The 14,300-nt window shown below is 49.0% G+C and overlaps 1 protein-coding gene across 20 annotated transcripts in view; it reads right to left on the reverse strand.

The window, feature by feature from the left end:
- PAX6 (paired box 6) overlaps positions 1–14,300 on the reverse strand; it is a 50,437-nt gene that overhangs the window by 18,663 nt on the left and 17,474 nt on the right. For 11 of the 20 annotated variants that reach the window (XM_069223497.1, XM_069223503.1, XM_069223495.1 and 8 more), the window contains 3 exons: positions 10,483–10,613; positions 9,520–9,735; positions 7,728–7,893 (listed from right to left, as the gene is read on the reverse strand). In XM_069223497.1, the coding sequence (XP_069079598.1) occupies positions 7,728–7,893; positions 9,520–9,735; positions 10,483–10,613 (513 nt within the window). Of the gene's footprint in view, positions 1–7,727; positions 7,894–9,519; positions 9,736–9,827; positions 9,870–10,482; positions 10,614–11,952; positions 12,104–14,300 lie in introns of those variants that run through there. The other 9 variants (XM_069223485.1, XM_069223487.1, XM_069223492.1 and 6 more) reach the window with 3 other exon arrangements.

Here is a 14,300-nt window from a genome sequence, read left to right on the forward strand (position 1 = left end):
TAACCACGTTTGATTTTTATTTCTGGTGCGCCTATCACACCAGCGAATATCATAGGCCCGGGTTGAAAGACTTAGAAAAAAAGGCACTCCAGCGACACACTTCCAACTTATCGACCTTACATAAACTCCTCCTCACATGAGTGTGGACCTTTAATGCCTAAATCCAGTCGACTTAATGCCTAAAAATCTTAGGACTTGTTAATATACTAATCTAATTCCATGTTAATCTTATTTGGGTAGTTGTGGCTGATGGTGAGACTCATCGATTTTTTTTTATGTGAGAACTGATGTAAGGTACACATTTTGGCACAGGCTTCTCCAACACCTAGTTCGTGAGCTACTGGTAGCTCTCCAGCCACCTGTAAGTAGCACTCCTGAGACCAGCCCAGCCTACTAAATTAGAAGCTTTCCTTGGTTGAATAAGTATTCCTGGACTACAGACAAAAAAGTGGGTATGTCAGGACCCATTAGCTAATTTTGGAGAATATTGTCTGAGTATTAAAAATAGTTTTAAAGCTGATATTTCAGCTACAAATAATGAGGGGTGACCTTACTTATATTATTATCTTAGTACAGGGGCATTGTAGCTATGGCTGTTAAGCAGGACCAACAAAGAGGCATTTCACATTAACAAAGTATTTTTTACATTCTTTTTTGGACCGTTGATGTCTGATGTTGTACCTATTACAACGGTAATAATATTAGTAACTCGGAATTATTTCCTTTGATTGTAAGTAGCTCTTATTACCGAAAAGGTTGAAGACCCCTGTTTCAGCTGTTTTTTCTCCCGAGGCAACTAAATGGTTTTGTTCCCCCAAACACACACTTTATGTGCCCGATGCAGCTCTGTAGTGTGTTGTAGTAATATCACCAAGCGCACTTCCTGCCACCGGCCGCGAAGCCCTTGAACCGAAAACTTTATTTTTTGTATCTGTTTGAGATACTTGCTGGCGCGTGATCTGCCCCGGGAGCGCTGAGTGCGCCTCGGAGCACATTTTGTCGGCATGAGGAGAGCTCGGGCCCTGTGTGCAGGCCCTGGCCACTGAAGCCACAATGTTGGGGCAGAGGGGGCGGTGAGGTGGCGCTAGGATGGCATGCGCTCGTGTCCTCTTAGCAGTGCTCTGGGCGGGTTGTTTTTACATATTAGTAATATTTCAGCAGGTCTAATCTACTGCTACAGTGTTACTTTTTTTTATTTTTTATTTTTTAGAAATGTTGTATCCAGATTTACGCTACTTTTATGGTCAACTGCAGACGCCAGGCCTAGAGATCAGGGGCTCAGTTCTGAATCAGAAGTTTAGCCACTAGCCCCCCCGCCCATTCTAAGTATGTAAAAAATTCCGATAAATTATTGTTACCGTCATCAACATTTCATGCTGTTCATTCTCAAAATAGTTTGCATTTGATCATTAATTTCTCATTCCCACCTTTAAAAGGGCTATTAAAAAAAAAATGATATGTACTTTTTTGCCTTTCTACTTTGGGTACTGTTGAAGTAGAAGATTCCTTTGATTTTTTTAAAGCGCCCAATGCTGACGCAATCCCCTCTAGGCCCTCGTGCTAGACGTCTCACGCTCCAGAGAGGTAGAATATAACGGTTGCTCGCCCTCGACCACCCCCTCCATACAGCCTGGACTCTGGTACTTGTGAACCATGCGGGTAGTGATGAAATGCCATATCCGAATGAATGGTCCCAGTAAAACGCGGGCTATTTTGCCTTCATCCCTCTGCGCAATAAAGCAAAAGTGCGCAACTACGGTACTAGGTTCACAAATGCTCAGCAGCGGGAGAGTAAATTCAAAAGCCACTTTTTCGTCAGTCCTTGTGGCTGCTCGGTTGCATACTTTTTTAACATTCGCCGTTTGCAGATAGATTAAACTTCAGCGTGAGCCCTGAAAACACCTCCCCCCCAAAAAAAAGTTCGATATAGAGTTTCAGATATGACGAGAGGCAATTAAGACATCTCCCTTCGAGGCCGCCACAGAAGCCGTGGGAGGGGTTCTGCTCAATGGCTAGTCCCACCTTCCAGTCCTAATCCTCATAAAGCGCCCTGAATGTGCTCCCCTTTATCCGCAGGCGCCCATCTGACGCCGGCCGAGGGATTTGTGTCCGGGAGAAGGGCGCTGGGGAATCCAGCCATTCGGGGCTGTCTGAACCGGTGAGGCGGAAAACAAGCACAAAATATAGCCGTGCCACCGCGGCACCTTTCAGAGACAGGGCTGGGATGAAAACATTGTAGCATCTGCTGAAAGGGAAAGTGTCTAAATCCCAGAGAAGCTTTAGCCTTAAAAAGAAGTGGGGGTGTAAGCCTCTGTGCTTCTTAAACCGCCCTAAATCGCCAGAGAATGTCTCCCGGATAGAGATGTCTCTTTGTCCTGACAGGCCCCATGCGCCCATTATTGTGTGGCGCTTCTCAGATGGGTACCATATTTGCCCCCCTCCGGGACCTAACCTCGCCTTATGCTTCTGCGGTAATGGACTCTTAAGATCCAGGGGATGCTCGGGAATGGGAGTAGTGAACAAAGAGCGAACATTACGCTGGAAACCCAGGCCTCCCGGGCTTCATTTGGCGATATAACCCCAAAACTAGCGCAATTTCCACCCCTGAGCCCAAGTGGGGTTTCTCGGGTTGGTGGTGGAAGTTGTTCTTTGGATGATACCATTATTATGGGATGGGGGTGCTGAACTGCACGCGGAGTTATCGGTTAAGTGGACTGTCTGGGACGACTGCCGGCCTCGGTGGTAGGAGCATTCCCCGGCCCTCTTCACAAGACGCGAGAATAAAAACGAATAATTCCGCAAGTACACGTCTAATCGCCGGTGCCATCAGCGAATCGAATAACGGGGGCGCCAGTCAGACTGGGGGTATTCGGGTCCTATACACCTCAGTGTTGTGGGCAAAAATGTCTCATTGGGCTGACCGGATGAGTGCAAAGTGGGGTCGCTAAAAAGGGGTTGATCCTTTTGAATAAGAACGCTCGGAATTAAGGATGTTTGTTTCAGTAAATCACTCGCCGCCTGGAGGTGTTTAATCTCTGTCAAGGTTGGCCTGGGGTTGCAACTGGAAGATGTGTGCTCAGGGCGTTGATCCGGAAGCACAAGTCTGGCGCAGGCCTGTGCAGAGGCCACGGGAGACACGCCCCCTGAAAGCGTATCTGAACCGACAGCTTGTTTTTATTTCGTACTTGAGCGGCTTCGATGATGTAAAAAAAGCATCCCCTCGTACATCAAGTGGGTTATTTTTTCGTGAAGCAACTTGTGATGTCATGGAGTGACGCGCTCACCCCAGGTGCTAATGTCATACTGCCGCGTTATTACGCAAAGAAGTGATGTCAGAGGGTGTGGATAAACCAGCTGCTGATGCCAATACCTAGTAAGGACGCACTGGCTGCTGCCGCCCTATTGTACGCTAGGGACACACCACCGTTTTAAGGGAGCGCGGATAGACGTTTTACCGTGGCCACAGTATTACAAGCATACGCAACTAGTGAGGTCATAGGGCGTGACTAAGTGTACCACTGCTTAGTTTGGATACACCCGGTGCTGATGTCATAGCGGGGCCTAGGCATAGAAGCCGCCGATTCCACAGAATGTTGGGGTACACCAGCTCCTAAAGTCACCGTCTGGTGAGCTACACCAAACGTTGGTCCTTTTGAGCTGTAGATGTTAGAATGTGGTTCGGATACACAATTGATGATGTCATAAGGTGTTATGCCTGTACTAGCTGCCAAGGCCACCCCATGGCGCCGTCCCTCCAGCTGATGGACATGGTGTCCTGCAGATATCCATCTGCTGATCTGACCTGTTGGTGCAGTCACCTGAGCTGACGTCCTCATGGTGTGCAGCATAGCTGATAATGTCCCAGTGGATACATCCAAGTATCACATCGATACAGCAAATGGATGATGTCAAAAGATAAACCTGCTGCAGACGTCATAGAACGGTGCGGATATTATGGCTGGTGATGAACTAGTGTGCTGATAGTAAATCTGGAAATGTTACGGTGTGTGTGGGATGCGGTTGATGAAGTCATCCTGTACTGTGGGGACCACCGCTTGTGAGGTCATACTCTGCTATGACTTCCACACCTGGTGTGTGATAGTGTGGGGCGGATACTCCTGCTCGTGACGCATGCTGTGATAACATACATAACTGATGACGTCATACTAAGATGCGGCTAGCTCACCTGGTAATGTGAAAGTCTGGTGCACAGTACCATAAAATGTCATGCAGAGATAGCAAACTCCTGCTGATGACGTCATACTAAGATGCGGGCACCCTACTGGTGAAATCACAGGGCAATGTGAACTCTAACTAGTAATGTGCTACTATGATGCAGATATCTCATGTGGTGTGGGGGCCACGGGGTATCCGCATCACATTGCGGACACAATGGAGCCTGGAAAACGACCCCCGGACTTCAGCTGCTGGGAGACAGAAGGGTCTGTTTATGTGGCTGTATGTTGCAAGGGTGTATCAGCAATGTTTTTAAATTAACTGTTCTACACAACAGTAGAATTACTATTTGATGACTACAGAGCGCCAGCTATTAATCGAATATACAATAATTCGCTTAAAAAGGTCTCGACCGTGAAATGCCCTTCTGAGTCCAGTGCCCTCAGGCCATACACACCAGGAATCACGCTTAACTTGGACTATTTAGTGCAACTTTCTTCCACCCACAAAATGCAGGCACGTTCTTTGAAAAGACACCCATCCTCAGGCGACCTCCTCTCCCAAAATCACTCCGGAGCACCCCCAATCTAATGTCAAAGGTGGACAACCTGGTCATCTGAAGCGACACCCCATGGGGGATGTACACTTGTGGTCAAACTGCAACACCCCGCGCCCCCAGTTCGCCACACTCGTAGATCCTGGACAAACGCCCGCACCCCTGATTCCTCAACTGCAAAACATCTCAAATGCGAAAGTCAATACTAAACGCCTTTGTATGAAAAAAAAACTAGGTGGCCGTTTATTACACAAGTTAACTCCCAAACCAATTTATAATTAAAATGCGGAGCCCCTTTTCTATTTTTTAAACAATGGTAAGGGGTCGGAGGTGTAATTAAAAATAAACGAAACCTTCTTTCCTGCTTTCTACACTATCACAAAACAGCGAACAGGTAAGTTTAACCGTTAAGGGGCGGCCCCGAGGCCTGCGCCCTTCCGAGCTCTGCACAGTGCGTGAGAGTCGGGCGCAGAGAAGCCCCCTGGAGCTGTTCCACTAAGGGGGGTGGTGAGGGCACCGCGCAGCTTCATTACTCGGACCAATAACAGAGAAATACACAATAGGCTTGACGATGGACTTCTTCTACGGTTCCCCTCGCTCTAAACAAACGCCATGTCTAATTGGCAAGCGGAGCCATCTCGTGTCCGGGACTCTCCGGCGGAACCTTCTACAGATGTCTCGTTCAGCTAGACGCTTATTCACGGCGCCCTAATGAGCAACAAAGCGTTCTCTAATGAGCAATTACACAGCGACAGGACTGTTCCCATAACAAATTCTTGCGTGTGACAGAAACATGCTTTGTACCAGATATTCTGCATACTGTTACGGATTTTTCCGCTGGACAGGGGAGGGGGCATGACAAAGAATATATTTTTTTTTTAGCTGAGCACCACTTTCAAAAACTGACCGTTGCTAAGACAAAGTCTGGTCCAAGGCCGGTGACATTGCCAACATGCATTAAATCCACGCTCTTGTATATTTCAACCAGCAACCCTTCTCTCTGGTTTAATCTTTATTCCAGCTCTCTGTAGCCCGCTTATAGCTTGCACAGACTCTGCCCTGGAGTGTTTTCGCATTTTATTTCAAACCTCCTGTAACCTTTCAACATTTGCAATATTCAGGGCACCAAATGTGCGTTAATAGGCAAAGGCCCGTTGTCCCAGTGCCCTGCCAATCTACAGTATGTGTACTACAAGGGGACATGCCACTTTATTCACAGTATACACGCCACCCTTCCCTAATCCTAGACTTATTGGCCTGCGGAAAAGCGACGCCCGGGGCCGTCTGGATCTGGAAAACATGAAATACGCCAGTTCCAGGAAAACACCAGAGTCAGAAAAAGAATCTGCCAATGCGTTAAGCTTCAGTACCTCACAGGCGCGCCGGGCCTTTCTGTGACTCGCCTCGCAGGCGGATAATTCCCCACTTGTAGTGAACAGGCGTATGATACAATGGTGTTTACCCAGCAATCTGTCAGCTTCCTAACCTGTCACACACCCCTCCGAGAAGGTGTCCCTGCGCGCATTAATGCGCGCCCGCGCGCCACGACTGCGCGCTCCTTTATTTAAAGAAGAGAATGCGCCGTCGCACCTTGGTGACTCCCCCCAGCACCCTAGACTCAAACATGGCATACTCCAAAGGTATGTGTATATATATATATATAATCATACTAAACAGGTTCAACAAAAACACAGTTTTATAACATATTAGCATATTTAACATATTATCATAACGCCCCACAAGGGGTAGTAAGCGCTCTATGAATGCAACTTAATAGCCATATGGCTACGTACAGCCGACTGATCGCGCGCGGACTCGTACAAACCAGGGGCTGCCATTGTGGAAGTAAAGGGGAGGCCTTTAGATCACGGCCTGCTGGTATGTGGGGTGTGTGAGAACACTGCTCTTCCTATGTGCGCTCATGTGCCGGAGGTGCTGTGCATGTGCAGCCGTGTGTTACTGCAGGTGCAGTGCCCGCTCGGACTGTCGCGCTGCTACATTTTATAACAGCCGGAAAGCCAACCTGTCATCTCCAGCTGATCCCCCGGTATGGGGTCGCAGTCGCGTGTGTTCGTACTCAGGAGAGGATCTCAAATCACACGCTGAGTGTGCGGCGTGCGAGCAGCGCCGAGAATGTGACCAGCAGCCATGCTGGCAGCGGCGCTGACAAGGGTAACGAGGATGGATTTAGGAGGGGACCCGAGAGTCAGCCCCGCGGTGCTCGGAGAAGAGACGCCCCGTGGAGGTGGCGCCGGCGGAAGTAACACGGAGAGGCCACAGACACGGTTGTATGTTGTGTCATCTGGTCTCATAAACTGCATCATCTCGTCACAATCCTTTCTACATACAGTAAACACGTGTGTCACACTCAATGAACATGCTGCGTCTGCGTGTACAGGGCCGGAGCCCAGCGCGACGGGAGCTCCCCTGGTCCTGATGCGGCATTCATGACCGTCCCTCCTAGTGACCGCTCGTACTCTTGGCATAACCAATACTGGCTGTACCGCTGCTATCCTCGGCGTCCCATCCTCATTACTCTAATGTAGCGCCACCAAATGACAATCCTTCTTAGCGTTCCTACCACTGCCGTGTCTGCTGCCGCTGCGATCACTCCCACCTTATGCCTGTAGTTTGGAATTACACTAGTATTGTTGGTGCTATTGTTAATTCTACTACTACTATTAATTGCTATTATTATTTGGTATCTTTGTGGTTATTAATAGTGATAGCATCACTGGCATCACTAATGCCACTGCTATCAGAATTATTATTATTATTTCTGTGGTTACTGCTCGCCCTGGGCTCCCTGTTACACCAGCCCCGCCCCTCACCGTGTGTGACCCCCTGTGGTGTTGTGACCCTGGTGAGTATCACTACTGCTCTCAGTATTGTTACAGTTGTGGTGTTTTCTGTGGTTACTGTCACCCCGCGCTCACTGCTCTCCACCCCTCGCGCGCCCATCCCGCGAGTCTCGCGCCCCCGGCCGGGGCCTTACCTGGTGTGGGCTGCCCCGGCACCGAGGTCCCCGGGTACCAGCCCGGCCGCGTGCCCCAGGTGCCCGTCTGTCCGTTCAGCATCCGCAGCTTGTCGTACATTCCGTCTGCGCCCATTTGTTGCTTTTCGCTAGCCAGGTTGCGGAGCACTCGGTTTATCGATGACACCTGCAAGAGAGGGCGGATTAGAGGGGGCACGGATCAGCGACAGGTGACGGGGTAGGGCAGGCCCGAGGCCTGGGGCACGTCTGCCACCAGAGTGTCACACATTCAAACATACAAGTGCAGGTCACGAGACTCCGCGACGTGCGTCGGCCTCCGCGAAGCCACCCCTATAGGTCTGAGCCAGAGGGACAGATGCCACCGTGACTGGATGGCCTCATTCCACAACAGTGCCCTTTTATAGGGTGAATGTAGCCAGTTCAAACACGCCGAGCCACGGGGCTCTTCAAACGCCTTCCTTCGTAAAAATCTAAATAGCAGACTTATTGCCTATGTATATCTGTCTGCAAGTCAAGTCACACACGCTTATTTAAACATAAAGAAATGCAGGAAATGTGCGACACCAGCTATTCAAACACCAGCATCGGATATATATATATATATATATATATATATATATATATATATATATATATATATATATATATATATAATATCGTAAATGCGCATGCATACACATCCATATATACGTACATATATATACCAATCAATATATATTATGAAAACAGTACAACTAAAATGATATAAGAATGGCAGACTTACTACCTCGTAGATAGTATGCGTCAAGTGAAAATCAGCAGATAGCTTATAGCTGTATACATATAACTGTGTGCGATTTATTACAATTATTGAACGAGGGGAGGGGCCATGACGTTAGTAAATTGAAGCATTAGGTGGGCCATGACGACTCTTCTCCTCCGCGAAAAATGTAATAAATAGGATATAACACTAGGCACATCTATAGAAATGGCGCACCTATGCTAGATTTGTTTGTGAAATTGGAAAGCTATATAACGAAAATGAGGATGTAGTGGGTTGAGTTGTTAACTACCTGTAACATAAAAAATAAACTCCATGAGGGAGTAAAAAGTACTTATTGTTAATATCACTCCACTCTCCTTAAAAGATGGAACTGACCTTTGCTCTGTAGCAGTAAAGTAATATGTTTTGGAATGCTGGATATATATTTAGATAGATATATAAATATATCTATATATATATATACATATATTTATAGATATATATATAATTTTCAGAACATCACAACCTAATGAATACGAGAATAACACTCATAGATTGCATGTTACATTGGCTTCACAAAGTGGAACAGACCACTGCCAATGTGATTTTTAGAGAGTGCACACATTTAACCCTTGCGTTATGCTTTTGGTTAAATGCATTTATTAAATCACATGGTTGAACCATATATGCAGATGCACAGTAGTATCCTTCTCGGTACTAATATTGAGGGAAAGAAGGAATCATGACGCACTCAAGGCTGTGACTCTTCTGAGACATTGCCCACAGTCAACAATGGTAAATATATATATATATATATATATATGCACATACACAGGCATTTGTCTACAGAAAAACAACCCTCATCGGCCTATGGAATCGATAAATTGGAGGCTCTCTCTGCTTCGGAAGCCAGGTCAGGGGCCGCGCGCATTTTCTCTATTTTTACATAAACGAGGATACACTCTGGGCCAGTTCGAGTGGCTGACGAAGTGAGAGGCTCTTCGCTGTCCCACACACACACACACGGAGACACACAAACGCCGGACTCACGCTGGGGATGTTGTCGTTGGTGCAGACCCCCTCAGACAGCAGCCGGTCGCGGATCTCCCAGGCGAAGATGGACGGGCACTCCCGCTTGTACTGCGCGATCTTGCTGACCACCTCGGGGGTCGCCACCCTGGGCTTGCTGCCTCCGATGGCGCGCGGCCGGATGGAACCCGTCTCGTAATACCTGCCCAGAATCTTACTCACACAACCATTGGACACCTGATCAGGGGAAGGGACAGAAAATCACATTATTAATAATTTCAAGACAATGGTAAAATGTTTTAAGTAGGCATAAACAATGACAGGCTTACGTTTTGACTGTCCAGCACTTGGACTTTTGCATCTGCATGGGTCTATAATACAAAAATATACCTTAAATGGTATGAGAACTTACTTAAAAGTTTTCTTAAATGTACATTTGTGGCCCTACAGCTATGTATAGATATAGATATGTGTGATGCGTTAAACACATTACAGGGCGCTACTCTGTCAATATTATTGTAGCATTATACCTGTACAGTAAATATGCAAAACTAGACATATATTTGGTTTTGCCATATAAAAATACTGAAATACTAAATGTAGAAAACAGCTCTAAAATAAGCCAAAATGTTTAAATTTACAATATGTCCCTACAAATAAAATCGGCTTAAAAAACAGCTGGACTTAAGTGTGCATAAATCATAGGCGAGACTGCCATTTCTACTTGACAGGCCATGACAATTAATGTGTATACAATATATATTTACATAGTATATGTTTAAATAACTAAAAAAAGTGATTTTTTAAAATAAACTACAAGCATAACAAGCACAAAGCCGCAAGCAGATGAAATTGGCCTTTAAATTAAGCAGGTGAAATGCGTCTTTAAAGGAGCTGGACCGAGCGGTGCGCGAGTTCGTGTGCTAAAGTGCATCACCGCGGGAGCGCTCCGGGAGCGGCCGGGAGGCTGGCCCGCCTGTTCACCTGCAGGATGCGGGAGATGTCGCAGGGCCGGGCTCCGCTGTGGGCGAGCTCCACGATCTTCTGGCGGGTGGAGTCGGGCAGGGGTCTGCCGTTCACGAACACTCCCCCGAGCTGGTTGACTCCGCTATGACCTGCAGGAGGGGCGAGAAACAGACAGACAGACAGACTCAGTTACACCTCCCATGTGAGGGCACCACACGACGGCCGCAGCGGACACCCATGTGCGACAGCGCTGCAGCGAATAATGAACACGTCCGATTTAAAATAAATACTGGCCAGCAGAGTATCAGCATTTTACCCTGCGACGGCTTGTCGAAATATATAGAAAAGTGATATTAAATTATAAAGAAATATTCCTTCCTTAGCAAACAGAATTATCCCACACTAAACAACAGAGAAAAGATGCAACGAATTATCCAACACAAATCAAACATAGCAAGCTATTACATTTAAATACGTCCTCACTTTCTAAAAAATAAAGGCAAATAAAGTAAACTCATGTAAACCCGAAATAAGCCATTTTCCAAATTAAATACACGAAATAAAAGTACCGTCCGGATGTAGTTCTTCTGCGCGCATCACCCATAAAACACACCAAAACGCACGCAATATTTTAGCAAAAGAAAAGTACAGAAAGCAGGACTAAGGTATATTCAGTCTCCCCCAGAGGTGGGTCCCTGCTGTAGAGGGGGATCGCCTGCCTGATGGCTAAAGTCCGGGTACAGAAGTGAAAGTGAGGCAGCTGCCCGCGCGCGCCCTCAGAGGGGGCCCCGGCCGCCCCACTGCTCCCCAGTCGCGCCGCAGCCACTGCCCCCAACCTGCGCCCGTCCGCCTCTCGCCGCAGAGCCCTGCTGCCTCCTCCGGAGCCCGCTGACAAATTGACTCCTGGAGCCCGGGCTCTCTTGCAATAAATAAGCGCCAAATATAGAAGAGGGGGAAAATATGATGAGCCTGCCTGACATTTGTCTTTAAAATAAAGCTCGCTGCACGTCAACTTTGAGGCTAATTTCTGGGAATGGGCGGAAGTCGCCCCGGATCATGCATGGGAGGCTAATTGAGGCGATCAGCCGGAGCACTTGTGGCAGGCTTGTCACTTTCTGACACTGCTCCGCTTTCGGAAAGCGCATCGTCAGGACAAATGGGAGCCGGCTCGGAACGAGCCCTTCCGTCCGCATCGGGGTATCACTCAGGCGAGACGGGCCCTGCGCTGCCCTCCGAGGGGCGGCTTTTCGGGTAGCCCCGGGCGCTGCGCGGACACGTCCGAGGGCTGCGCGCTGGCGCAAGCGATGCGAACTGACAGCGCCTCTTTTTTTTTTTTTTAACTAATTTATCGTCGAGGCGCGCAGGGGCTGCGTAATAATGTCTGCTCGGGATGCGCGCCGCTCCCCGTCCGCGCAGGCAGCATCCCCAGCAGCGCGCTCCGAGTCTGTGCTGCTGATAATGAGCTAGAAAAGGGGCCGCTCCGCGCACCTAGAACTGTGCTGCATGGAATCATGTTCCCCTCTCAGCGCCTCTCCCCGGCGCCCTCTCGCTTTTGTGTCAGTCTCTCCCTCCCTCCCTTTCTGCTACTTCCTCTCCCAGGCTCTGCCTCTTCTCCCTCGCCCTCCATCTCTCTCCTACTTTCTCTCTCTCTCTCTTCTCCCTCAGTCTCTTCCTCTGTGTTTCCCCTCTCAGCGCGGTCCTTCTCTCACCTTAATCCTCACACGCCCCCTCCTCACGGGCCTCTCCTCATTTCTCTGTTTACCTCCCTCGTCCTTGCCAGGTGTCTCACCTTCACTCCACAGTTTTCATTCTTCCCCACCCTCTTGTTTCTCCCTCTCCCCCCCCCCCCCCCCCCAACTCTATTTTTTTTTTTTTGGCTCTCGTCATTTTCTCTGCATTTGTAGCTCTCTCCATATCTTTCGCACCCTCTTCCTTAATCCCTCCTTCCACGTTATCTTTCTTGCTGTTACCTTCCCCGCCTCTTTCTGTCCTGCACCCCCTCTTGTTTTCTTTAACTCTTCCACTTTCTCTCCCTTCTGTGCTCCCCTAGTCTTTTGCCCCTCCACACTTTGTTTTACATTCTCCGTGTATCTCGCCACCTGCAGCCCTCCACCCGAGGCCTGCTCCCCCCTCTCAGTCCCTTCCTCCTCCACATATTTACACAACCTCTGTTTTCAAATGTTTGCCCAAAGTTAAGCCCCCCTCTTGCGCCCACCTCTCCCCTTTCCCTTCCCGCTACATTTCATCGCCTGTTCTGATTATCTACCTGAATCTTTTTTGCTTCCCTTCTCCACACGTGCTCCCTCCCCCCCCCCGCATACCGTACACCCCCTCCCCTCCCTCCATCTAACCCTGACAGCCCCTTCTCTGAGCCCATTTACCTCTATTGCCCCCATGAAGGTACCCTCTCCACCCCGGCCCCTCCCCAATCCTCGACCACCCCCCATTTACCCCGTGAATCGCTCTTTCCGCTTCCTTCTCTCTCCCTGTTCACCAATTACCCCTGCATACCTATAGAGCGCAGAGAGGCGGCCTCGCTTTACAGGCACATTTGTCAACATGAAAGCGACAGGCCGGGCACCGCCTGGAAGTTTCACTTAGGAGGTTAAGCCTCAATCATGGCCGCGGTCCCCGGAGAGGGCCCGGCTCCGTCCGCGGCGGTGATTATGCCTCGTGTGCTCTGTTGCTCGCTCTCTAATAGGACAACATATGGTGTCAATTTGGACGCCCTGCACCATATACACTCAGGAGTTATTAGCGCGAAGCCTTCAGAGCCGGCAGCGGCCCCGGAGCCACCCGGGCTGCACCCTCAAGAGGTGTGCGCCGCAGACTCGGAGGCTTGAGGGGCCCTGTGCAGGAATTCACGTGTGCACATGGTTCGCCCAGGCCGTGTGCAGAAACACACGTGTGCATGAGGCGCACGCCTCATCCGGACCGTGGAAAGGAGCACAGATGTATTTACGTGTGTGTGTGCAAAGTCACTCCGGTCCCCTGCACGGGCATAGATGTCCAGATGACAGAGGGGGTTTTCGGATCATGTGCACGTGATACAGAGGGGTCGCTGTGTATGAAATAGACACGCACACATTCCACGTTATTACCTGCGCCGTGCGCATCAATTCACCTGCACGCAGCGTAGTGGGTCAACAAACAGTGTGCAGGAATACACATACACAAATTGCAAAAGGATCACATGAACATTGTGTACACGGTGCCATTCTAGAAATCACATGCATGTACAGAGGGGTAACTCGACATGTGATCAGGAATTCAAGCGCACACATCGCACAAAGTGATGAGCAAGGCCTGTATGTGATTGGACGAGTGCATTTTGGACAGAGCTGCTTATAAAGACATTCTCGTTTACAGCAACTAGTGGGGCTGCACATGCATGATGCACAGGGGGATCCAAGGCATCTGTGCTTGAACTTGCATGGGGACATAAACATAGTAGAAGGAGCTCAGAAACCACCCTGTGCGCTAGGCAGGTATGTAGGCAACAGAGGCACGCCAGGCCGCCGCCTGCAGAAGGAACTTTAGCAGGCACACACGGGGGAAACAGCACACTGGACGGGTAACACGGCGCCCGGCCTGCAGTCTCCTCTCTCTCACATACGTACATGAACCCACAGTGTAACCTCACATGCCCGAGTACATGCTATGAAAGCGGGAAAAGAACAAGTTCACCTGGCGGCCGACCTAGAGTCTGTTCTCTTTTACATACATGAACTCACAGTTCAACTTTATATGTCCGCCTACATACAAGGAAAGCGAGACACGACCATCTCCAGAATGCGCCCGGCCTTTATTCGTTTCATTATCCTTTAACACAAACG

This window comes from Pleurodeles waltl, chromosome 3_1 (assembly GCF_031143425.1).
Source record: "Pleurodeles waltl isolate 20211129_DDA chromosome 3_1, aPleWal1.hap1.20221129, whole genome shotgun sequence".
Taxonomy (NCBI): Eukaryota; Metazoa; Chordata; class Amphibia; order Caudata; family Salamandridae; genus Pleurodeles; species Pleurodeles waltl.